The sequence below is a fragment of the Heterodontus francisci genome, chromosome 36, assembly GCF_036365525.1.
Source record: "Heterodontus francisci isolate sHetFra1 chromosome 36, sHetFra1.hap1, whole genome shotgun sequence".
Classification (NCBI taxonomy): Eukaryota; Metazoa; Chordata; class Chondrichthyes; order Heterodontiformes; family Heterodontidae; genus Heterodontus; species Heterodontus francisci.
Window position 1 is genome coordinate 586596 of NC_090406.1, and position 24186 is coordinate 610781.

The window sequence follows — 24186 nt, forward strand, 5'->3', positions numbered from 1 at the left end:
CCTGTCTTTACATTGAGGATACCCTCCATCATGCTGTGCGGCACTACCACCTTGCTAAAGGGGATAGACTTCGAACAGATCTAGCAATGCAAAACTGGGCATCCATGAAGCGTTGTGGACCATCCGTAGCAGCAGAATTGTACTCAACCACACTCTGTAACCTCACGGCACGGCATATCCCCCACTCTACCATTGCCATCAAGCCAGGAGACCAACCCTGGTTCAATGAAGAGTGCAGGAGGGCATGCCAGGAGCAGCACCAGGCATACCTCAAAATGAGGTGTCAACCCGGTGAAGCTACAACCCAGGACTACTTGCGTGCCAAACAGCATAAGCAACATGCAATCCCATAACCAACGATCAGATCTAAGCTCTGCAGTCCTGCCACATCCAATCATGAATGGCGGTGGACAATTAAACAACTAATTGGAGGAGGTGGCTCCATAAATATCCCCATCTTCCATGATGAAGGAGACCAGCACATCAGTGCAAAAGATAAGGCCTCCTTCTATGCTGTAACAATTCTGTGATTGGATTTTTATGTAAATGGATCTACATTTCTATGAATGTGGCCAAAAGATATAAAAGATGATTATTTTCCAGCTGTGGGAGAGTCCATTCTAACATCTGTATCACCCAGATGTTCTTAAAAGCTTATGACAAAGCTTGTTGCCTCATATCTGGTACCTCACAATAAACTCTCTAAACTTTCTCCAACTGTTCTGTGGCCTTTATTTCGTTGTCTAATCTATTCAAGTTAGACCCTCTACTTCCAACTTTTATGTTTTCCAGGAATAGTACTGCAAGACCTCCCTCTTGTTCTGAAGGTCATTTTCTGGTACGTGATCTGACACAAAAGCTACTTCAAACTCACTTTCAATATTTGCACTGCGCTTTGACTCTCCACTCTTTCACCCCATTCTGCTAGTCCATTGATGTTGCTTCTTGGCCATCATTCTGAACGTTAAACTAATATTTAAACTTACCTTGAGCTTTTGCTGCATGAACCACAATTGTTATATCCCTCCATTTACTGGACTCCTCTGGAATATATGTCACTCAAGTGTCCACTCTGGGCAATTGGCCTTTGGATGGCAAGATTAGGGAACCATGGATGACAGGTGAAATTGTGAAACTAGCTAAGACGAAAAAGGAAGCATACATAAGGTCTAGGCGGCTGAAGAAAGACGAAGCTTTGGAAGAATATCGGGAATGTAGGACCAATCTGAAACGAGGAATTAAGAGGGCTAAAAGGGGTCATGAAGTATCTTTAGCAAACAGGTTTAAGGAAAATCCCAAAGCCTTTTATTCATATATAAGGAGCAAGAGGGTAACTGGAGAAAGGATTGGCCCACTCAAGGACAAAGGAGGAAAATTATGCGTGGAGTCAGAGAAAATGGGTGAGATTCTAAACGAGTACTTTGCATCGGTATTCACCGAGGAGAGGGACATGACGGATGTTGAGGTTAGGGATAGATGTTTGATTACTCTAGGTCAAGTCGGCATAAGGAGGGGTGGCGCAGTGGTTAGCACCGCAGCCTCACAGCTCCAGGGACCCGGGTTCGAATCTGGGTACTGCCTGTGCGGAGTTTGCAAGTTCTCCTTGTGTCTGCGTGGGTTTCCTCTGGGTGCTCCGGTTTCCTCCCACATGCCAAAGACTTACAGGTTGATGGGTTAATTGGCCATTATAAAAAAAATTGCCCCTAGTTTAGGTAGGTGGTAGGGAAATATATAGGGACAGGTGGGGATGTGGTAGGAATATGGGATTAGTGTAGGATTAGTATAAATGGGTGGTTGATGGTCGGCACAGACTCGGTGGGCCGAAGGGCCTGTTTCAGTGCTGTATCTCTAAACAAGTGTTGGGTATTCTAAAAGGCATTAAGGTGGACAAGTCCCCAGGTCCGGATGGGATCTATCCCAGGTTACTGAGGGAAGCGAGAAGGGAAATAGCTGGGGCCTTAACAGATACCTTTGTAGCATCCTTAAACACTGGTGAGGTCCCGGAGGACTAGAGAATTGCTAATGTTGTCCCCTTGTTTAAGAAGGGTAGCAGGGATAATCCAGGTAATTATAGACCGGTGAGCCTGACGTCAGTGGTAGGGAAGCTGCTGGAGAAGATACTGAAGGATAGGATCTATTCCCATTTGGAAGAAAATGGGCTTATCAGTGATAGGCAACATGGTTTTGTGCAGGGAAGGTCATGTCTTACCAACTTAATAGAATTCTTTGAGGAAGTGACAAAGTTGATTGATGAGGGAAGGGCTGTAGATGTCATATACATGGACTTCAGTAAGGCGTTTGATAAGGTTCCCCATGGTAGGTTGATGGAGAAAGTGAAGTCGCATGGGGTCCAGGGTGTACGAGCTAGATGGATAAAGAACTGGCTGGGCAACAGGAGACAGAGAGTAGCAGTGGAAGGGAGTTTCTCAAAATGGAGACGTGTGACCAATGGTGTTCCACAGGGATCCGTGCTGGGGCCACTGTTGTTTGTGATATACATTAATGATTTGGAGGAAAGTATAGGTGGTCTGATTAGCAAGTTTGCAGACGACACTAAGATTGATGGAGTAGCAGATAGTGAAGGGGACTGTCAGAGAATACAGCAGAATATAGATAGATTGGAGAGTTGGGCAGAGAAATGGCAGATGGAGTTCAATCCGGGCAAATGCGAGGTGATGCATTTTGGAAGATCCAATTCAAGAGTGAACTATACAATAAATGGAAAAGTCCTGGGGAAAATTGATGTACAGAGAGATTTGGGTGTTCAGGTCCATTGTTCCCTGAAGGTGGCAACGCAGGTCAATAGAGTGGTCAAGAAGGCATACGGCATGCTTTCCTTCATCGGACGGGGTATTGAGTACAAGAGTTGGCAGGTCATGTTACAGTTGTATAAGACTTTGGTTCGGCCACATTTGGAATACTGCGTGCAGTTCTGGTCGCCACATTACCAAAAGGATGTAGATGCTTTGGAGAGGGTGCAGAGGAGGTTCACCAGGATGTTGCCTGGTATGGAGGGCGCTAGCTATGAAGAGAGGTTGAGTAGATTAGGATTATTTTCATTAGAAAGACGGAGGTTGAGGGGGGACTTGATTGAGGTGTACAAAATCATGACAGGGTGGATAGCAAGAAGCTTTTTCCCAGAGTGGGGGATTCAATTACTAGGGGTTACGAGTTCAAAGTGAGAGGGGAAAAGTTTAGGGGGGATATGCGTGGAAAGTTCTTGACGCAGAGGGTGGTGGATGCCTGGAACGTGTTGCCAGCGGAGGTGGTAAACGCGGGCACGATAGCGTCTTTTAAGATGTATCTAGACAGATACATGAATGGGCAGGAAGCAAAGAGATACAGACCCTTAGGAAATAGGCGACATGTTTAGATAGAGGATCTGGATCGGCGCAGGCTTGGAGGGCCGAAGGGCCTGTTCCTGTGCTGTAATTTTCTTTGTTGTTCTTCTTTGATAAGATAGCTTTCATGTGTGTTATGATCACTTACTCACCACTATCCAACCCTTGATCTACCGCATCTGTCCACATAGCCACTTCACTCTTCCACTGGTCATATGGTTCAGATTCCAAGAACATCAGAGGTTAATCATGTCCTAACAATTTGCACTTGCTTTCTGCCATTTTCCACAATGCCCACTAGAATTTTAGTTTATCTGTTGAAAAAAATGTTTTTCATAGTTTCAAACCTTCTCTTTAGGCAACTATCCTCTGCTATCATGTTATTGTGCAGAAACCCCAGTAGGGAAAGATGAAACAGGAGCCAATCTTTGCAGACTTTTAAAATTAAACATGCGAACATACAAATTATGTATGAGCCTGTTCCATCGTTCACAATTAAACACCATTAATATACAACTAACAGGTTCACTAAGCTAATTCCTGGAATGAGGGATTGTCTTTGAGGAGAGATTGAGTAGACTGGGCCTATATTCCTTATAAAGGTGATCTAATTGAAATGTGTAAAAATTGTTAAGGAACTTGACAGGGTATATGCTGAAAAAATGTTTGTCTGGCTGTGGAATCCAGAACATGGGGTCACAGTCTCAGAATAAGGGGTCAGCTATTTCAGACTGAGATGAAGAGAAATGTCTTCACTCAAAGAGTTCTGAAGCTTTGGAATTTACTACCCCAGAGAGATTGATAGATTTCTGGATACTCAGGGAATTAAGGGATATGGAAATCGTGCAGGAAGATGGAGTTGAGGTAGATTAGCTTTGATCTTGTTGAATGGTGGAGCAGGCTCAAAGAGCTAAATGGCCTCTTCCTGCTCCTATTGCTTATGCTCTTATGACTCCTTCATGCTCCTGCATAGTGAAAATGAGCTTTTGTGGTGGGCCTGCCAATGCATCAAGCAGTACTGAGTGCATGCCCATCAGCTCTTTCCTGTATGCCACCCATCGGAGTCCTCATCTGAGTTCACTGCAGCAGAACTCATCTACAACCTTGCCTTGCTCCAGCCCACTCATTCCCAGTGACTCACCACATGCGGATCCCACCTCTGTATCACACTGTAAAGAAAACGTGGTGGCAGTGTCTGAGCTCGTGGCTGCAAATGTCAGATCTTCTTTCTCAGACGTCTGTTCTTCTCGCCCTTCATCAGACTGCACTGGCTAGCCATGGGGCAGGTGTCGGGTATCTGAAAGCAGAAATGCACAAGGGGACAGTTGGGGTGAAGAAAAGGGAAGGGTGGAAAGAAAGAAGTGCATGATCACACCATCTGCAGCTTGTACTTCATATCAGATTGCTGCATGAGTGTAAAGTGGGATTTAAGAAGGTGCATAAGGTAGGAACATACTGTTGTCCCAAACAGTTTTGACGACGCCGGTTGCAACAGCCTCAATGGTGGCTGAGCCAATAATATGGACCATTGTTTCCTCTAAAGGGCTTATCCCCCACTGGTTCTTTGCTATTCCCTCTTGTTTCATGCCACCTTGTCCTGCAAGAGAAGGGGAATAGTGTCAGTGCATGTGCTGCAATGTGTTTGGATGATGTGCCTGTCATAGCTGAATAGCCAAAAGTATGTGAGGTGTGAGGCTTGCAGAAGTGGTAAGTGTGTGAGGATGAACTGGGGCATCTGAATGTCAGACATGAGTCCAGATGGCGAGAGATTGTTGATGGGTGAATGGTGGCACTGTGGCGCATTCAGCAGTGAGAGAAGTTGCTGGTATGGTGGGTCAGATATGATATTTGAAGATATATTCACTGATTTTGAACACTCGTGTGGATTCATTGAGTCTTTACCAGCACTGCAGCCAGGTCCTCGGGACCAGCCTCCTTGCATTGACCTCGTGGCTATCTGCTCCCATTCCCTTTGAAGTGTCTGTCTCATGATCTTCCTGGTCCCCTGCAGAATTATAATCTCTCTCTCCTCCTTTCCCTCTCTCCTCCTTTCCCTCTCCTGCACTAAGGCCTCGATTACTACATCAGAGAACCTGGGGGCCCTCTCTAGTCTGCTGCTGCAATGCTCCTCTTTCTTCCTTCTGAGAAATACCTTCAGAGAAACTTCCAGCATCTGCTACTGCCAGAATGCACCTTCCTTTTAACAAGTGTCGGCTGGCTTTAATTGGTGCCATTCTAACATGACACTAGGTCCCATGCTGAGCTTTCAACCACTCAGCAATGCGTACAGCACTGGGCTGGACACCATAATCATGTTGAGCAGGCAACACAAAGTTTACGTGCTGCCTGCATCACTTCCTTCAGATGCAGAGTAATTGCACATCACGATCCCCAGGCCTGTTAATGGGCCATATCCAATTTTTACCCCTTTTTCTGCAGGATAGCAATCATCAACTGAGAGAAAAATTGTGCACAGCTGGAATTATTTACCCCTCTTTCTGTAGAATATTCTAGTTTACAGGGGCATGTGTTTAGTCGTGTTAAAGTAATAGAGGGGTGTGACTGGGATGAGATGTTTATCCAAGGCCTCGTCTACTCTCTCAGGTTAATATAAAAGATCCAATGGCAGTATTTCTAAGAAAAATAAGGGCATTCTCGCTGTGTCCTGGCCAATATTTATCTCTCAACCAATATCTAAAAACAATCTTTAAAGGTCATTAAAGGAAAAAGACAGACTTACATTCATATAGTGCCGTTCTCAACCTCAGAACATTCCAAAGCACTTTACAGCCAATGAGGGACTTTTGAAATGTAGTCACCATTATTTCATGACAGCCAATTTTTATACAGCAAGCTGCCAGAAGCAGTAATGTGATGACCAGATAATCTGCTTTTTTGTGATGTTGATTGAGAGCTAAATATTGGCCAGGACACTGGAGATAAGTCTCCTACTCTTCTTTGAAATAGGGGCTGTGGGATCTTTTATGCCCACCTGAGAGGGCAGATTGTACTTGGGTTTAACGTCTCATCCAAAAGAAGGCGCCTCTAACAGTGCAGCACCCCCTTAGTACTGCACTGGAATGTCAGTCTAGATTTTTATGCTCAAGTCCTGGAGTGGGACTTGAAGCCACAACTTTCTGACTCAGAGGTAAGAATGCTATCAAAAGAGCCGTGCTGACACCTCATTACCTCATTGCAGTTTGTGGGATCTTGCTGTGTGAAGATTGACTGCCGTGTCTCCTACATTACAACAGTGTCCACACTTCAACAAGTGCTTCATTTGCTGTAAATGCTTTTGGATATCCTCAGGTTTTGAAAGGTGGTGTGTAAATTTGACTCTTCCTGAAATTTACAGAATATGCAATCAGAACACCAATTAAAGCTAAGGCAGATTTACAATCAATACAGTCTCTCAGCTTCCATTCTAGTAACTGGCCCGCCCCAAGTTCAAACAATCATAGGACCTCAGATTTTAACTTTACATTCATTCATATTGTCCCCTCCTTATCCTTTATTTAGAACCAGGACATGTCTCATCTAGTCCTTACCATGAATATGTCACCCAAATTCTCTCTGTGCCCATTTATGCACGCAGTTTGGCTTCCATGCTGGACACAGCCTCATTATATCTGCCCCCTCATTTTCACTCCATTCTCTTAACTCCTTTCGGGTCCTAGGCTCCTTCCTGCTCCCCCTTCTGTTACACAGGCATGACATTCTTCAGACTAAATTTTACTGACCCTTGATGTCGAGGATCGTGGTGGAGTGTGGGGGGCCGGAAAATCCTCCCGGGGAGGCCAGCCACTAGCCTCGATGCCAGGAAGGCCTTGCCCTATTTTACCAGCGGCAGTGAGGCCTCAGGGCGGCACCCCCACTGCTTGGCAAAAAAAAAATCATGAACAAATTTAAATAAAGTATAATTACTGCATAACTACTCACCTTTTCACGACGTACCGTCCCACGTCGATATTCCGGCCATTTGCCAGAAGTCCCGTGCCTTTGGATCTCTGTTCAGAGATCTGAGGTATAAACTGGTGGGGAGGAGGGAGGGGGGGCAGGAATGAAATTTTCAGGGTGGGAGGTGGGGCAATCAGGGAAAGCTCCTTCTGTTGGCTGAGGGGGATGGTGGAAAAGAGTTGTAGGGCAAAGGTAACAAACATCGGGAGGGAATGTTGGGGATGGAAAAAAAAATTGTGTGGAAAAGACAATAAATGGTCATCGTGGGGGGTGGCAGAGGGGCTTCAATCTTTTATTAAAGTTATAACTTTAAATGTTCCCTCCATTTCTGTTTAAATATTCAAATTGCTGGTAAGGGCTTGAAGCCCTTTAAAGATGGCAGCAGCGCTTGTGCGGTGGTGCCGGATGCCGTTGCCGGGGATGGAACACCCGCCCCCCTCTTCATCATCAGGGGTGGGCGGTCCACACCTTCCATGTTACTGAGCCGCCATGCAAGTCTTCCATGTGCGCAGTGCCGTTCCGAATGCTTGCCGATTAAAATTCAGCCCTTCATTTCTCTACTTTGGGAAAATTCATCAAGTCCAAGACCAGGCTGCTGGAAGATGCTGAGGCCTTCAAGGACAAAGAATTTTTAACAAAGACTTTAAACGACACAAATACAACTTAATTGGTACACTTAATCATATTACTGTGACTTTTTAAATTTTGCTTATTAGAAAAGTGACACATAGGAAGTAGACTAGGCAGATGATGTTATAGCTGCATTTGTGCTTTCCCATCTCTGAATTACATCACAAACGTACAAATACTTTTTTCACAGGAGATTCAAGAAGGCCAGAATTGGCAGTTCAGGTGTCAGCATGGAGTGGCCGAATGCCAGGGGAACACCATCCAGGTCCAAGTAACATCTTATTGCAATAATCCAGTCACTTGAATCATTATGGCCATTAAATTCAGCCATGCAGTTCCTGTTTTTCAGGCATTAATTGGTCTACCAAGCTCCTATACAGTGGGCAGGAAGTAAATGCTCATTTTTACCATAAGTGTCACACCTGATATTGGAACCCACTGCTAGATTGGTTTGCCCTGAGGTAGTGTGCATCACAGGAAAACAGGTCCAGGGACTGCCTGTGGCTTTTACGCATTGGATGAAACATGTGATGCATTGGTGGTGTCAATTCAGGCATTGGGTGCAACAGATGATGCGATGGCGTTTTGACTACAAGCATTGGGTGCAGCACGTAATGCAATGCTCCACTTGGCCCACAATAAGCTTCTCATCCCTACCGGTTCCTTCATGCCCTCTCCTCCCAGCATTTCCTACTTCTTCTTTATGGCTTCACATCTGACTCATAAGAATAGAAGGAGGCCACTCAGCTCATCGAGTCCATGCTGGTTCTCTGTAGAGAATTATATTTTAAAATTATTGATCGTATCTGTTTCCAGCACCCTTATAGGCATAGAGTTCCAGGTCATTACCACTCGCTGCTCAAAAAACTTCTTCCAACACATCTCCCATCCCCCCTGCATTTCCCGTCCAAAACCTTAAATCTGTGTTCCCAAGTCCTTAAACTATCAGTTAATGGGAACAGCTTTTTGTCTACCTTATCTAAGCCTGACAAAATCTTGTACACCTCTATCAAATCTCCCCTCAATCTCCTTTGCTCCAAGGAGAACAAACCCCAGCTTCGCCAACCTAACCCTGTAACTAAAATCCTCCATCCCTGGAACCATTCTGGTAAATCTCCTCTGCACCCTCTCAAGGACCCTCACATCCTTCCTAAAGTTTGGTGACTAGAAATGGATACAATACTCTAGTTGTGGCCTAATCAGAAATGTATAAAAGTTCAGCATTACTTCCCTGCTTTTGTACTCAATACCTCTATTTATGAAGCTGAAGATCGTGTATGCTTTGCCAGCTACTCTCTCAATATGTCCTGCCACCTTCAAAGATCTATGTAAATGATTCCCCAAGTCCTTCAGTTCCTCACACTCTTCAGAACTGTGCCATTAAGACTATATTGTCTCTCCCTACCGCTTCTGCCAAATTGTAAGACCTCACACTTCTCTGTATTAAATTCCATCGGCCAATTGTCTGCCCATTCTGCTCGCTTCTGTCTGTTGCTGTTGCAATTGATTAGTATCATCTTCACTGTTTGCCTCATCTCCACATTTAGTATCATTGGCAAATTTTTTAATTTTACTCTGTACTCCAATATCCAAGTCATTTATAGACTTGCAGGGCTCCAGAGGTAGAGCGGGGGAATGGGACTTACTGAATAGTTTTGTGGAGAGCCAGCATGGACCCAATGGGCTGAATGGCCTTCTTCTATGCCATAAATGACTTTAGGACTTTATGGCCTGGGAGGGAGTGCAGTGTAGATTTACTGGAATGATATTTGGATTCCAAGAGTTAATTTATGAGGAGAGATTATGCAATCTAGGGTTGCATTCCCTTGAGTTTAGAAAGTTAAGATGTGATTTTATCAAAGTTTTCAAGATATTAAGGAGAGCAGATAGGGTAGATAGGGAGGAATATTTCCGTTGGTTGGGGAGTTTAGGACTAAGGGGCATAGTGTAAAAATTAAAGCCAGACCTTTTAGGAGTGAAATTAGAAAATGTTTTTACACACGAAAGGTGGGAGAGGTTTGGAACTCTCTACTGCAAATGGCAATTGATGCGAGATCAATTGTTAATTTAAAAACTGAGATTGATAGATATTTGTTAACCAAAGGTATGAATGGATAGGGGGAAAAGGCAGGTATATTGAGTTAAATCGCAGCTCAACTGGTCATGTGGCACTACTGCCACTGTCTTAACACGGATAGATCTAGCAGCTGAAAACTGGGCTTCCATGAAGCACTGTGGGCCATTTGCAGCAACAGAATTATTTTCAACTGCAATCTGCAATCTCATGGCCCGGCATATCCCTCACTCTATTATTACCATCAAGCCAGGGACCAACCCTGGTTCGATGAGGAGTGCAGGAGCAGCAACAGGCATACCTAAAAATGAGGTGCCAACCTGCTGAAATTGCAACATCCAGTTGTGAATGGTGGTGGACGATTAAACAACTAACCAGAGGAGGAGACTCAATAAACATTTCCATCCTCTATGATGGCAGAGCCCAGCACATTGGTGCAAAAAGCAAGGCAAAAGCATTTACAGTCATCTTCACCAGAAGTGCCAGTGGATGATCCATCTCAGATGCTGGTGATCAGCCAATTCGATTCACACCATGTGATATCAAGAAACGGTTGACTGCATTGGATGTAACAAAGGTGATGGGCCCCGACTGTATTGCTGAGGACTTGTGTTGCTGAACTAGCCACACCTCTATCTAAGCTGTTCCAGTACAGCTGCAATATTGGCATCTACCTGACAATGTGGGAAATTGCCCAGATATGTCCTGTCCACAGAAAGCAGGACAAATCCAATCCAGCCGACTCTTAATCATCAGCAAAGTGATATAAGGTGCCAGTGACAGTGCTATCAAGCAGCACTGACTCAGCAATAACCTGCTATCGGTGCTCAGTTTGGGTTCTGCCAGGACACTCAGCTCCAGACATCATTACAGCCTTGGTTCAAACGTGGACAAAAGAGCTGAATTCCAGAGATGAAATGAAAATGACTGCCCTTGACATCAAAGCAGCATTTGACCAAGTGTGGCATCAAGGAGCCCTGGCAAAATTGAAGTCAATGGGAATCAGGGGGGGAAACTCTCCCCTGGCTGACTCGAGCAAAGGAAGATGGTTAGGAACAGGCCATTCAGGAGTAGGAGTAGGCCATTCAGCCCGTCGAGCCTGCTCTGCTTTTAAGTATGATCATGGTTGATCATCCACTTCAATGCCTTTTTCCCACACCATCCTCATATCCCCTTATGTCATTTGTATTTAGAAATTTGTCCATCTCTGCTTTAAACATTCCCAATGACTGAGTCACAGAGTCGTACAGCATAGAAACAGGCCCTTCGGCCCACCACGTCCATGCCGACCATAATATCTATCTATATTAATCCCACCTGCCTGCATTAATTCCATATCCCTCCATGCCTTGCTCATTCAAGTATCTGTCCAGATGCCTCTTAAATGTTGCTACTGTTCCTGCCTCACGCGGTAAAGGTTATGGAGAAGGATAGGACTGGTCCTCAGGTTGAAGTCCTAAATTGGGGGACGGATAATTTCGATGGCATCAGACAGGAACTCTCAAAAGTTGAATGGGAGAGGCTGTTTACGAGGAAAGGGATGTCTGGCAAGTGGGAGGCTTTTAAAATTTAGATAGGAAGAGTTCAGGGCCGGCATGTTCCTGTTAGATGGAAGGGCAAGGATGGCAAGTTTAGGGAACCTTGGTTGATGAGGGATATTGAGGGTCTGGTCAGGACAAAGAAGGAGGCATATGTCAGGTATAGGCAGCTGGGTTCAAGCGAGTCCCTCGAGGAGTATAGGGGATGTAGGACTACACTTAAGAAGAAAATTAGGAGGGCAAAAAGGGGCCATGAGATTTCCCTGGCAGATAAGATATAGGAGAATCTTAAAAGATTCTATAAGTATATTAAGAGTAAAAGGGTAGCTACGGCGAGAGTAGGTCCCCTTAAGGATCAGTGTGGCAATCTATGTGTGGAGCCACAGGAAATGGGCGAGGTCTTAAATGAATATTTCTCATCCGTATTTACCGTGGAGGAGGTCATGGAAGCTAATGAGTTCAATGGAGGGAACAGCGATATCCTGGAGCATATCAACATTACAAAGGAGGAGGTGTTGGAGGTTTTGAAGCGCATTAAGGTGGAAAAATATCCAGGGCCTGACCAGGTGTATCCTAGGATGCTATGGGAAGCAAGGGAGGAGATTGCTGGGGCCCTGGCAGAGATTTTTGTTTCATCGTTAGCCACGGGTGAGGTACTGGAAGACTGGAGGATCACTAATGTTGTGCCTTTATTTAAGAAGGGCAGCAGGGATAAGCCAGGGAACTACAGGCCGGTGAGCCTTCCATCAGTGGTGGGAAAGTTATTGGAAGGGATTCTGAGAGACAGGATTTATATGCATCTGGAAAGGCAAGGTCTGATTAGGGATAGTCAGCATGGCTTTATGCGTGGGAAATCATGTCTCATGATTTTGATTGAGTTTTTGAGGAGGTGACCAAGAGGATTGATGAGGGCAGGGCGATGGACGTTGTCTACATGGACTTTAGCAAGGCCTTTGACAAGGTCCGGCATGGTAGGCTGGTCCAGAAGGTTCGAACACATGGGATCCAGGGTGAGCTAGCAAATTGGATACAAAATTGGCTTGTGATGGGAGGCCGAGGGTGGTAGTGGAGGGTTGTTTTTCAGATTGGAGGCCAGTGACCAGTGGTGTGCCGCAGGGATCAGTGCTGGGCCCTCTGTTGTTTGTCATATATATTAATGACTTGGATGTGAATGCAGGGGGCATGATTAGTAAGTTTGCAGATGACACCAAAATTGGTGGTATAGTGGACAGTGAAGAAGGTTGTCTAAGGTTACAACAGGATATAGATCAACTGGGAAAGTGGGCAAGGGATTGGCAAATGGAATTTAACGCAGATAAGTGTGAAGTGATACATTTTGGGAAGTTAAACCAGGGCAGGACATATACAGTGAATGGCAGGGCCCTGGGGAGTGTTGTTGAGCAGAGAGACCTTGGGGTGCAAGTACGTAGTTCCCTGAAAGTGGCAACACAGGTGGACAGGGTGGTGAAGAAGGCATATGACATGCTTGCCTTCATCAGCCGAGGCATTGGGTACAAGTGTTGGGACGTCATGTTACAGTTGTACACAACGTTGGTTATGCCGCATTTGGAGTACCGTGTGCAGTCCTGGTCACCGCACTACAGGAAAGATGTGATTAAGCGTGAGAGGGTACAGAAAAGATTCACAAGGATGTTGCCTGGTTTGGAGGGCTTGAGTTATAAAGAGAGATTGGATAGGCTGGGTCTGTTTCCCCTGCAGCGAAGGAGGCTGAGAGGGGACATAAGAGGTATATAAAATTGTGAGAGGCATAGATCGGGTAAACAGCCAGAGTCTGTTTCCCATGGTAGGGGTGACTAAAACTAGAGGACATAGATTTAAGGTGAGAGGGAGGAGGTTTAAAGGGATAAATTTTTCACACAAAGAATAGTGGGTATCTGGAATGAGCTGCCTGAGGAGATGGTGGAGGCAGGAACAGTAGCGACATTTAAGAGGCATCTGGACAGGTACTAGAATGAACAAGGCATAGAGGGATATGGAATTAATGCAGGCAGGTGGGATTAGAATAGCTAGGCATTATGGTCGGCATGGACCCGGTGGGCCGAAGGGCCTGTTTCTATGCTGTACGACTCTATGACTCTAGGACCTTCCGTACTTTGGTCTTCGCTCTTAGACGGGCAAGGTCGAACAACCTGCCATCTGATCTTGTGTGGAAGAATATTCCTTCTTCTGAAGACTTGAACGCGTGTGAGAGCAGCAGGGAGAAGAAGATCCCAAACCGTGTAGGTGCGAGAACACAGCCCTGTTTCACACCACTCAGGATAGGAAAGGGGTCTGATGAGGCATGGCTATGCTGAATTGTGCCTTTCATATTGTCATGGAATGAGGTGAAGGAATGTATAGTTGCTGTAAACTATGTAATATTTCTTTAAAGACTTTCCATTGCCTATGTACTGTCATATCTTTTAATGTATTTTCCCAATCCACCTCAGCCAATTTGTCCCTCATGCCTTCATAATTTCCTTTGTTCAAATTTAACACCCTGGCTTCAGATTGAACTACCTCACTTTCAAACATAATGTAAAATTCTATCATATTATGGGCACTCATCCCTGTGGGTTCTTTTGCAACATGATTATTAATTAGCCCTTTATCATTACATAATTTTGGATGTAAAATAGCCTGTTATCTAGTCTGTTCCTCAACATACTGCTCTGGAAAACCATCCCGAACACATGCCAGAAACTCGTCCTCCGCAGTATTAGTGCTCATTAGGTGTCCCCAGTTTATATGCAGATTGAGGTCACCTATGATTATTGTATTACCCATGCCACATGCTTCCCTAATCTCTTGATTAATTAGAATTAGAATTAGAACATTACAGCGCAGTACAGGCCCTTCGGCCCTCGATGTTGCGCCGACCTGTGAAACCATCTGACCTACACTGTTCCATTTTCATCCATGTGTCTATCCAATGTCCACTTAAATGCCCTTAAAGTTGGCGAATCTACTACTGCTGCAGGCAGGGCGTTCCACGCCCTTACTACTCTCTGAGTAAAGAAACTACCTCTCACATCTGTCCTATATCTATCACCCCTCAACTTGAAGCTATGTCCCCTCGTGTTTGCCATCACCATCCGAGGAAAAAGACGCTCACTATCCACCCTATCTAACCCTCTGATTATCTTATATGTCTCTATTAAGTCACCTCTCCTCCTCCTTCTCTCCAACGAAAACAACCTCAAGTCCCTCAGCCTTTCCTCGTAAGACCTTCCCTCCATACCAGGCAACATCCTAGTAAATCTCCTCTGCACCCTTTCCATAGCTTCCACATCCTTCCTATAATGCGGTGACCAGAACTGCACACAATACTCCAGGTGCGGTCTCACCAGAGTTTTGTGCAGCTGCAGCATGACCTCGTGGCTCCGAAACTCGACCCCCCTACTAATAAAAGCTAACACACCATATGCCTTCTTAACAGCCCTATTAACCTGGTTAGCAACCTTCAGGGATTTATGCACCTGGACACCAAGATCTCTCTGTTCATCTACACTACCAAGAATCTTCCCATTAGCCCAGTACTCTGCATTCCTGTTACTCCTTCCAAAGTGAATCACCTCACACTTTTCCGCATTAAACTCCATTTGCCATCTCTCAGCCCAGCTCTGCAGCCTATCGATGTCTCTCTGTACCCTACAACATCCTTCAGCACTATCCACAACTCCACCGACCTTAGTGTCATCTGCAAATTTACTAACCCACCCTTCTACACCCTCTTCCAGGTCATTTATAAAAATGACAAACAGCAGTGGCCCCAAAACAGATCCTTGCGGTACACCACTAGTAACTAAACTCCAGGATGAACATTTGCCATCAACCACCACCCTCTGTCTTCTTTCAGCGAGCCAATTTCTGATCCAAAGCTCTAAATCGCCTTCAACCCCATAATTCCGTATTTTCTGCAATAGCCTACCGTGGGGAACCTTATCAAACGCCTTGCTGAAATCCATATACACCACATCCACTGCTTTACCCTCATCCACCTGTTTGGTCACCTTCTCGAAAAACTCAATAAGGTTTGTGAGGCACGACCTACCCGTCACAAAACCGTGCTGACTATCTCTAATGTACTTATTCTTTTCAAGATGATTATAAATCCTGTCTCTTATAACCTTTTCCAACATTTTACCCACTACCGAAGTAAGGCTCACAGGTCTATAATTACCAAGGCTGTCTCTACTCCCCTTCTTGAACAAGGGAACAACATTTGCAATCCTCCAGTCTTCCGGCACTATTCCTGTCGACAATGACGACATAAAGATCAAGGACAAAGGCTCTGCAATCTCCTCCCTAGCTTCCCAGAGAATCCTAGGATAAATCCCATCTGGCCCAGGGGACTTATCTATTTTCACACCTTCCAAAATTGCTAACACCTCCTCCTTGTGAACCTCAATCCCATCTAGCCTCGTAGCCTGAATCTCAGTATTCTCAACAACATTTTCTTTCTCTACTGTAAATACTGACGCAAAATATTCATTTAACACTTCCCCTATCTCCTCTGATTCCACACACAACTTCCCACTACTATCCTTGATTGGCCCTACTCTAACTCTAGTCATTCTTTTATTCCTGATATACCTATAGAAAGCCTTAGTGTTTTCCCTGATCCGATCCACCAATGACTTCTCGTGTCCTCTCCTTGCTCTTCTTAGCTCTCCCTTTAGATCCTTCCTGGCTAGCTTGTAGCTCTCAAGCGCCCTAACTGAGCCTTCATGTCTCATCCTAACATAAGCCTTCTTCTTCCTCTTGACAAGCGCTTCAACTTCTTTAGTAAACCACGGCTCCCTCGCACGACAACTTCCTCCCTGCCTCACGGGTACATACTTATCAAGGACACGCAGTAGCTGCTCCTTGAATAAGCTCCACATTTCGATTGTTCCCATCCCCTGCAGTTTCCTTCCCCATCCTACGCATCCTAAATCTTGCCTAATCGCATCATAATTTCCTTTCCCCCAGTTATAATTCTTGCCCTGCGGTATATACCTGTCCCTGCCCATCGCTAAGGTAAACCTAACCGAATTGTGATCACTATCACCAAAGTGCTCACCTACATCTAAATCTAACACCTGGCCGGGTTCATTTCCCAGTACCAAATCCAATGTGGCATCGCCCCTGGTTGGCCTGTCTACATACTGTGTCAGAAAACCCTCCTGCACACACTGGACAAAAACTGACCCATCTAAAGTACTCGAACTATAGTATTTCCAGTCGATATTTGGAAAGTTAAAGTCCCCCATAACAACTACCCTGTTACTCTCACCCCTGTCGAGAATCATCTTCGCTATCCTTTCCTCTACATCTCTGGAACTGTTCGGAGGTCTATAAAAGACTCCCAACAGGGTAACCTCACCTCTCCTGTTTCTAACCTCAGCCCATACTACCTCAGTAGACGAGTCCTCAAACGTCCTTTCTGTCGCTGTAATACTCTCCTTGATTAACAATGCCACACCCCCCCCCCCTCTTTTACCATCTTCTCTGTTCTTACTGAAACATCTAAATCCCGGAATCTGCAACATCCATTCCTGCCCCTGCTCTACCCATGTCTCTGAAATGGCCACTACATCGAGATCCCAGGTACCAACCCATGCTGCAAGCTCACCCACCTTATTCCGGATGCTCCTGGCGTTGAAATAGACACACTTTAAACCAGGTTCTTGCTTGCCAGTGCCCTCTTGCGTCCTTGTAACCATATCCCTGACCTCACTACTCTCAACATCCTGTACACTGGCACTACAATTTAGGTTCCCATTCTCCTGCTGAATTAGTTTAAACCCCCCCGAAGAGCACTAGCAAACCTCCCCCCCAGGATATTGGTACCCCTCTGGTTCAGGTGAAGACCATCCTGTTTGTAGAGGTCCCACCTACCCCAGAAAGAGCCCCAATTATCCAGGAAACCAAAACCCTCCCTCCTGCACCATCCCTGCAGCCACGTGTTCAACTCCTCTCTCTCCCTATTCCTCGCTTCGCTATCACGTGGCACGGGCAACAACCCAGAGATAACAACTCTGTTTGTTCTCGCTCTAAGCTTCCACCCTAGCTCCCTAAATTTCTGTCTTAAATCCCCATCTCTCTTCCTACCTATGTCGTTGGTGCCTATGTGGACCACGACTTGGGGCTGCTCCCCCTCCCCATTAAGGATCCCAAAAACACGATCCGAGACATCACGAACCCTGGCACCTGGGAGGCAACATACCAACCGTGAGTCTCTCTCGTTCCCACAGAACCTCCTATCTGTTCCCCTAACTATGGAGTCCCCAATGACTAATGTTCTGCTCCTCTTCCCCCTTCCCTTCTGAGCAACAGGGACAGACTCTGTGCCAGATATCTGTACCCCATTGCTTACCCCTGGTAAGTCGTCCCCCGCAACAGTATCCAAAACGGTATACCTGTTGTTGAGGGAAACGGCCACAGGGGATCCCTGCACTGCCTGCTGGTTCCCTCTCCTTCCCCTGACGGTAACCCATCTACCTACTTCTTTTACCTGAGGTGTGACTACCTCCCCATAACTCCTCTCAATAACCTCCTCCGCCTCCCGAATGATCCGAAGTTCATCCAGCTCCAGCTCCAGTTCCCTAATGCGGTTCTCGAGGAGCTGGAGTTGGGTGCACTTCCCACAGATGCAGTCAGCAGGGACACTCTTGGCGACCCTTACCTCCCACATTCTGCAGGAGGAACATACAACTGCCTTAACCTCCATTCCCTCTATTCTAAATTCCCAACAAATCTACTGAAAAACCAAAAAAAAACAAAAAGTCAAAACTTGTTAGGTTAGCAGTCCAACGGACAGAACTTCCTAAATAAAAAGCTTACCTTATCAACATACCATGCCCCACACCACCACTACTGTTTGGTGGCCTATAAACTATTCCTGCCAATGTTTGCTGCCCCTTGCTGTTTCTTAGCTCCACCCAAACAGATTCCACATTTTGTTCTTCTGATCTGAGATCCTCCGTTACTAAGGTACTGATCCCATCCCTTATTATCAGCACAACACCATCTCCTTTTCCTTTTTTCCTGTCCTTACTAAATGTCGAATATCCTGGAATATTCAGTTCCCAGTCTTGGTCACCCTGTAGCCATGTTACTGTTCTGGCAATTAGATCATACCCATTTGCCTCTATTTGGGCCTTTAAGTCATCTACCTTGTTGCGAATGCTACGTGCAGGCATGTAGAATGCCCTTAACCTTGTTGTCTTGACATTCTGCATTCTAAACCTAGTTGATCATATTTGTTTCGCCTGTCTTCTAATGTCACTTGCTGTTTTTCTATCTCCTGTTACCTGCTTTACTTCCTTCCAATTTGAGTTACCCCTCAGGTTCCCATCCCCCTGGCAAGGCAGTTTAAACCCTCCCCAACATCACAAACAACTCTCTCCCTGCGAGGATGTTAGTTCCAGTCATGTTAAGGTGTTGCCTGTCCATCTTGTGCAGGTCCCACCAGCCCCAGAACTAGTCCCAATGTCTCAGAAATCTGAAGTCCTCCCTCCTACACCAATTCTCCAGCCTCATGTTCAATTAATCAATCCCCCTATTCCTCTGCTCACTATCACGTAGCACTGGGAAATCCTGAGATTACTGCTTTGGAGATCCTGCTTTATAATTTCCTTCTGAACTCCTGAAAATCTGCTTTCAGGACCTCATCCCTCTTCCTATCTATGTCATTGGTACCAATGTGGACCACGACATCTGGCTGTACACCCTCCCCCACAAGGATGTCCTGCAGCCGCTGCATGACAGCCTTGACCCTGGCACCAGGGAGGTAACACACCATCCTGGAGTCATGTTTACTGCTACAGAAATTTTTTTTTTTAGAGATACAGCACTGAAACAGGCCCTTCGGCCCACTGAGTCTGTGCTGACCATTAACCACCCATTTATACTAATCCTACGCTAATCCCATATTCCTACCACATCCTCACATGTCCCTATATTCCCCTACCACCTACCTATACTAGGGGAAATCTATAATGGCCAATTTACCTATCAACCTGCAAGTCTTTTTGGCTGTGGGAGGAAACCGGAGCACCCGGAGAAAACCCACGCAGACACAGGGAGAACTTGCAAACTGCACACAGGCAGTACCCAGATTTGAACCCGGGTCGCTGGAGCTGTGAGGCTGCAGTGCTAACCACCGCACCACTGTGCCGCCCAAATGATCCCCTGACTATTGAATCCTCTATCACTATTGCTCTTCCACTCTTCTTCCTCTCCTCCTGTGCAGCTGAGCCACCAGTGGTGCCACGGACTTTGTTGTGGCTGCACTCCCCCGAGGAACCATCGCCCTCACCAGTATCCAAAATGGAAAACCGATTAGCAAGCAAGATAGACTCAGGGGACTCCTGCACTGCCTGCCTGATTCTCTTCGACTGTCTGGCAGTCACCCATTCCCTCTCTGCCTGCATGCTCCTAACCTTCGGTGTGACCACCTCCCTAAACGTGCTATCCACATAGTCCTCGCAAATGCACAACATTGACTCCAGCTTCCATTCGAGTTCCGAAACCCGGAGTTCAAGCTTCTGCGGCCAGGGACACTTCCTGCAGATATGTTTGTCTAGGACACATGGTGCGTCCGTGACTTCCCACATACCACAGGACGTACATTCCACTTGGCCAAGCTGACCTGCCATAATGTAACTTTAAAAATGTTTTATTACAATGAGAAGTAAACTAACTTACCAGTTACTCACCAATCAACTTCTTCCCCTGTACCGAAGAGAGAGGCAGCTACTGGAGGCTGAAAAAAGGTAGAAGAAAAAAAGAAAGAAAGGAGCCCCTCCCTCACGCACCAAACTCCCACTTTACACTCTGCACGCTCAAACTTATTTTCTTCTTAATTTATAGTTCCCATCCTTACCGAACTCCCTCAAATACCAAACACCCTCTTCACATTCTGTGCCCTCCAGCAGCACTCAATGCAGACAAACAGCACTGAGAGTCCCCTGAATTTATACTTTGAAAACAATGCTGTGTCAGCTGTGCTAGAGCTCTGCTAAAGCTCAGAAACCAGTTTAAGATAGCTACCTAAATAACTAGCTACAGCTACTCTTAGAGTGTTAGTATACCGCTGTTTAAAACGACAAGAAACCTAACTTGCCTCTTAACTGAAACAGGAATTTCAATTAATTGCTAGATGCAAACAAAACAAAAACTAATCTTGAGAGATTAACCCTTAAAATTAACTCACTTACCAAATTCCCTTCTTCGCACTGAGTGAAGAGTGATTGTGGTTATTGGAAGCCAAACATTTCTGTCCCAGGACAGTGCTGCATGAGTTCCTCGGGACGGTGTCCTAGGCCCAACCATTTTCAGCTGCTTCATCAATGACCTTTCTTCCATCATAAAGTCAGAAGTCGGGATGTTCACTGATGATTTCACAGTTCAGTCCATTCATAACTCCTCAGATTCTGAAGCTGTCCATTCCCACGTGCAGCAAGACCAGGGCAACATTCAGGCTTGGGCTGTTTTTGTTTGTCTTGGGCTCCTTGGCAACCTGGTCCTACAGCAATAAAGGCATTTGCATGGAACTTGTGGAGGACTCCTCTGCTGTTTCCGTGGGAGGGAGCCACACTGAGGTTCACAGGACCTCCCCCTCTCTGATGCTGAGCGTTCTGTACTCAGCAAAGGTCTCAGTTTTATCCCCTTACGCCCCCACCTCAATGAATTTCGCGCTCGGCATGACGTTGAGCTCTTCTTCCGTCGCCTACGCCTCCGGACTCACTTCTTTGACCAGGAGTCCTCCCCCCGACCAGCAGACCCATTCACCCGCCTCCAGCATTCTCCCTCTACCTGGACCCCTCACCCTGGCCTCTTACCCGCTCTTGATCTCTTCATTGAAAACTGTCGGCGAGACATTGGTCGTCTCAATTTCTCTGCCCCTCTCACTCACTCTAACCTGTCCCCCTCTGAACTTGAGGCACTCCGTTCTCTCAGGTCTAACCCCGACATGGTCATCAAACCTGCAGACAAGGGTGGTGCTGTTGTTGTATGGCGTACCGACCTCTACCTTGCAGAAGCTTAACGCCAACTCACAGACACCTCTTCCTACCTCCCTCTGGACCATGACCCCACCACCGAACATCAAGCCACCGTCCAAAGGACTGTCACTGACCTCATCTCCTCTGGAGATCTTCCCTCTACAGCTTCCAACCTTATAGTCCCGCAACCCCGGACAGCCCGCTTCTACCTCCTTCCCAAAATCCACAAACGGGACTGTCCCGGCAGACCCATTGTGTCAGCCTGCTCCTGCCCCACTGAACTTATTTCTTCCTATCTAGACTCTATCTTTTCTCCGCTGGTCCAGTCTCTTCCCACCTACATCCGTGACTCTTCTGACGCCCTACGTCATTTTGACAATTTCCAGTTTCCTGGTCCCAACCGCCTCCTCTTCACTATGGACGTCCAATCGCTCTACACCTCCATCCCCCACCAGGATGGTTTGAGGGCTCTCCGCTTCTTCCTGGAACAGAGGCCCAACCAGTCCCCATCCAGCAACACCCTCCTCCGCCTGGCTGAACTTGTTTTCACATTGAACAACTTCTCCTTCAACTCCATGCATTTCCTTCAAGTAAAAGGTGTCGCTATGGGTACCCGCATGGGTCCTAGTTATGCCTGTCTTTTTGTGGGATATGTCGAGCATTCTTTGTTCCAGTCCTACTCAGGCCCCCTCCCCCAACTCTTTTTCCGGTACATTGATGACTGTATCGGTGCCGTTTCCTGCTCCCGTCCCGAACTAGAAAACTTTATCAACTTTGCTTCCAATTTCCACCCTTCTCTCACCTTTACATGGTCCATCTCTGACACTTCCCTTCCCTTCCTCGACTTCTCTGTCTTCATCTCTGGGGATAGGTTGTCTACCAATATCCATTATAAGCCCACTGACTCCCACAGCTACCTCGACTACACTTCTTCACACCCTACCTCCTGTAAGGACTCCATTCCATTCTCCCAGTTTCTCCGTCTCCGACGCATCTGCTCTGATGATGCTACCTTCCATGACGGTGCTTCTGATATGACCGCCTTTTTCCTCAACCGAGGATTTCCCCCCACTGTGGTTGACAGGGCCCTCAACCGTGTCCGACCCATTCCCCGCACCTCTACCCTCACCCCTTCCCCTCCCTCCCAGAACCGTGACAGGGTTCCCCTTGTCCTCACTTTTCATCCCACCAGCCTCCATATCCAAAGGATCATCCTCCGCCATTTTCGCCACCTCCAGCGTGATGCCACTACCAGTCGCATCTTCCCCTCCCTTCCCCTGTCAGCATTCCGAAGGGATCGTTCCCTCCGCGACACCCTGGTCCGCTCCTCCATTACCCCCACCACCTCGTCCCCGTCCCAGGGCACCTTCCCTTGCAATTGCAGGAGGTGTAATACCTGCCCATTTACCTCCTCTCTCCTCACTATCCCAGGCCCCAAACACTCCTTTCAGGTGAAGCAGCGATTTACTTGTACTTCTTTCAATGTAGTATACTGTATTCGCTGCTCACAGTGTGGTCTCCTCTACATTGGGGAGACCAAGCGCAGACTGGGTGACCGCTTTGCGGAACATCTCCGCTCAGTCCGCAAGCAGGACCCTGAGCTTCCGGTTGCTTGCCATTTCAACACTCCCCCCTGCTCTCATGCTCACATCTCTGTCCTGGGATTGCTGCAGTGTTCCAGTGAACATCAACGCAAGCTCGAGGAACAGCATCTCATCTACCGATTAGGCACACTACAGCCTGCCGGACTGAACATTGAGTTCAATAATTTCAGAGCATGACAGCCCCCCACTTTACTTTCATTTTTAGTTATTTTTTCTTCCTTTTTTTTTTACATTCCTTTTTACATTTTTTACAATCTTTTTTTGCATTTATTTCATTTCATCTTAGTTTGTTCAGTTTGCTCACCCACTGTTTTTTTCAGGTTGTTTTTCTTCAGGTTTGCACTTGCTGATGTTCAATATTCAGTATATTCACACCTAATCTGTACTAATGCTTTGTCTTTCAACACACCATTAACATATTGTTTGCCTTTGCTCCGTGACCTTTTGGTCAGCTATGTGGCCTGGTCCAATCTGCACCTTCTCCTTTGTTATCTCTTGCCCAACCCCCACCTCACTTGTTTATAATCTGTGACTTTTCTAATATTTGTCAGTTCCGAAGAAGGGTCACTGACCCGAAACGTTAACTCTGCTTCTCTTTCCACAGATGCTGCCAGACCTGCTGAGTGAATCCAGCATTTCTTGTTTTTGTTTCACAGATCCCTTCCTCCACTTGTACCGGTAACAGGGTTGCTGAACTTTCTGTGCTCACCTTGCTTACCTCGCTCCCCCCCACCCCCAGCCTCTCCCTTCCTGTTACTCCCTCCCTCCCCCAACACCCTACCCTCCCCACTGGCCAGGCACTCTTCCCCATACCCCCACCTCTCCACATCCCTCCCCCATCCACTGCTGGCAGGAGCCCTGCTCTTGTTCACCCAGCATTAATTAAATTAGCTGAGGTGGGGAATACTCGTGATGTCAGGCTCCTCCAATTTCAGTGGGCATAAGTCACCACCAAATGTAAGACCCAGGACTTTCCAGGCCCCCTTTTCTCAGAAGCAGTGCTAATTTTCTAAGTATCAAAATAAAATTTACCAAAATAATTATAATTAT

The 24186-nt window shown here is 46.4% G+C and overlaps 1 protein-coding gene across 3 annotated transcripts in view; it reads left to right on the top strand.

Moving 5' to 3' along the window:
- LOC137351334 (gamma-interferon-inducible lysosomal thiol reductase-like) overlaps positions 1–24186 on the top strand; it is a 115445-nt gene that overhangs the window by 54117 nt on the left and 37142 nt on the right. For all 3 annotated transcript variants that reach the window (XM_068015773.1, XM_068015772.1, XM_068015774.1), the window contains exon 3: positions 8119–8193. In XM_068015773.1, the coding sequence (XP_067871874.1) occupies positions 8119–8193 (75 nt within the window). The remainder of the gene's footprint in view (positions 1–8118; positions 8194–24186) is intronic.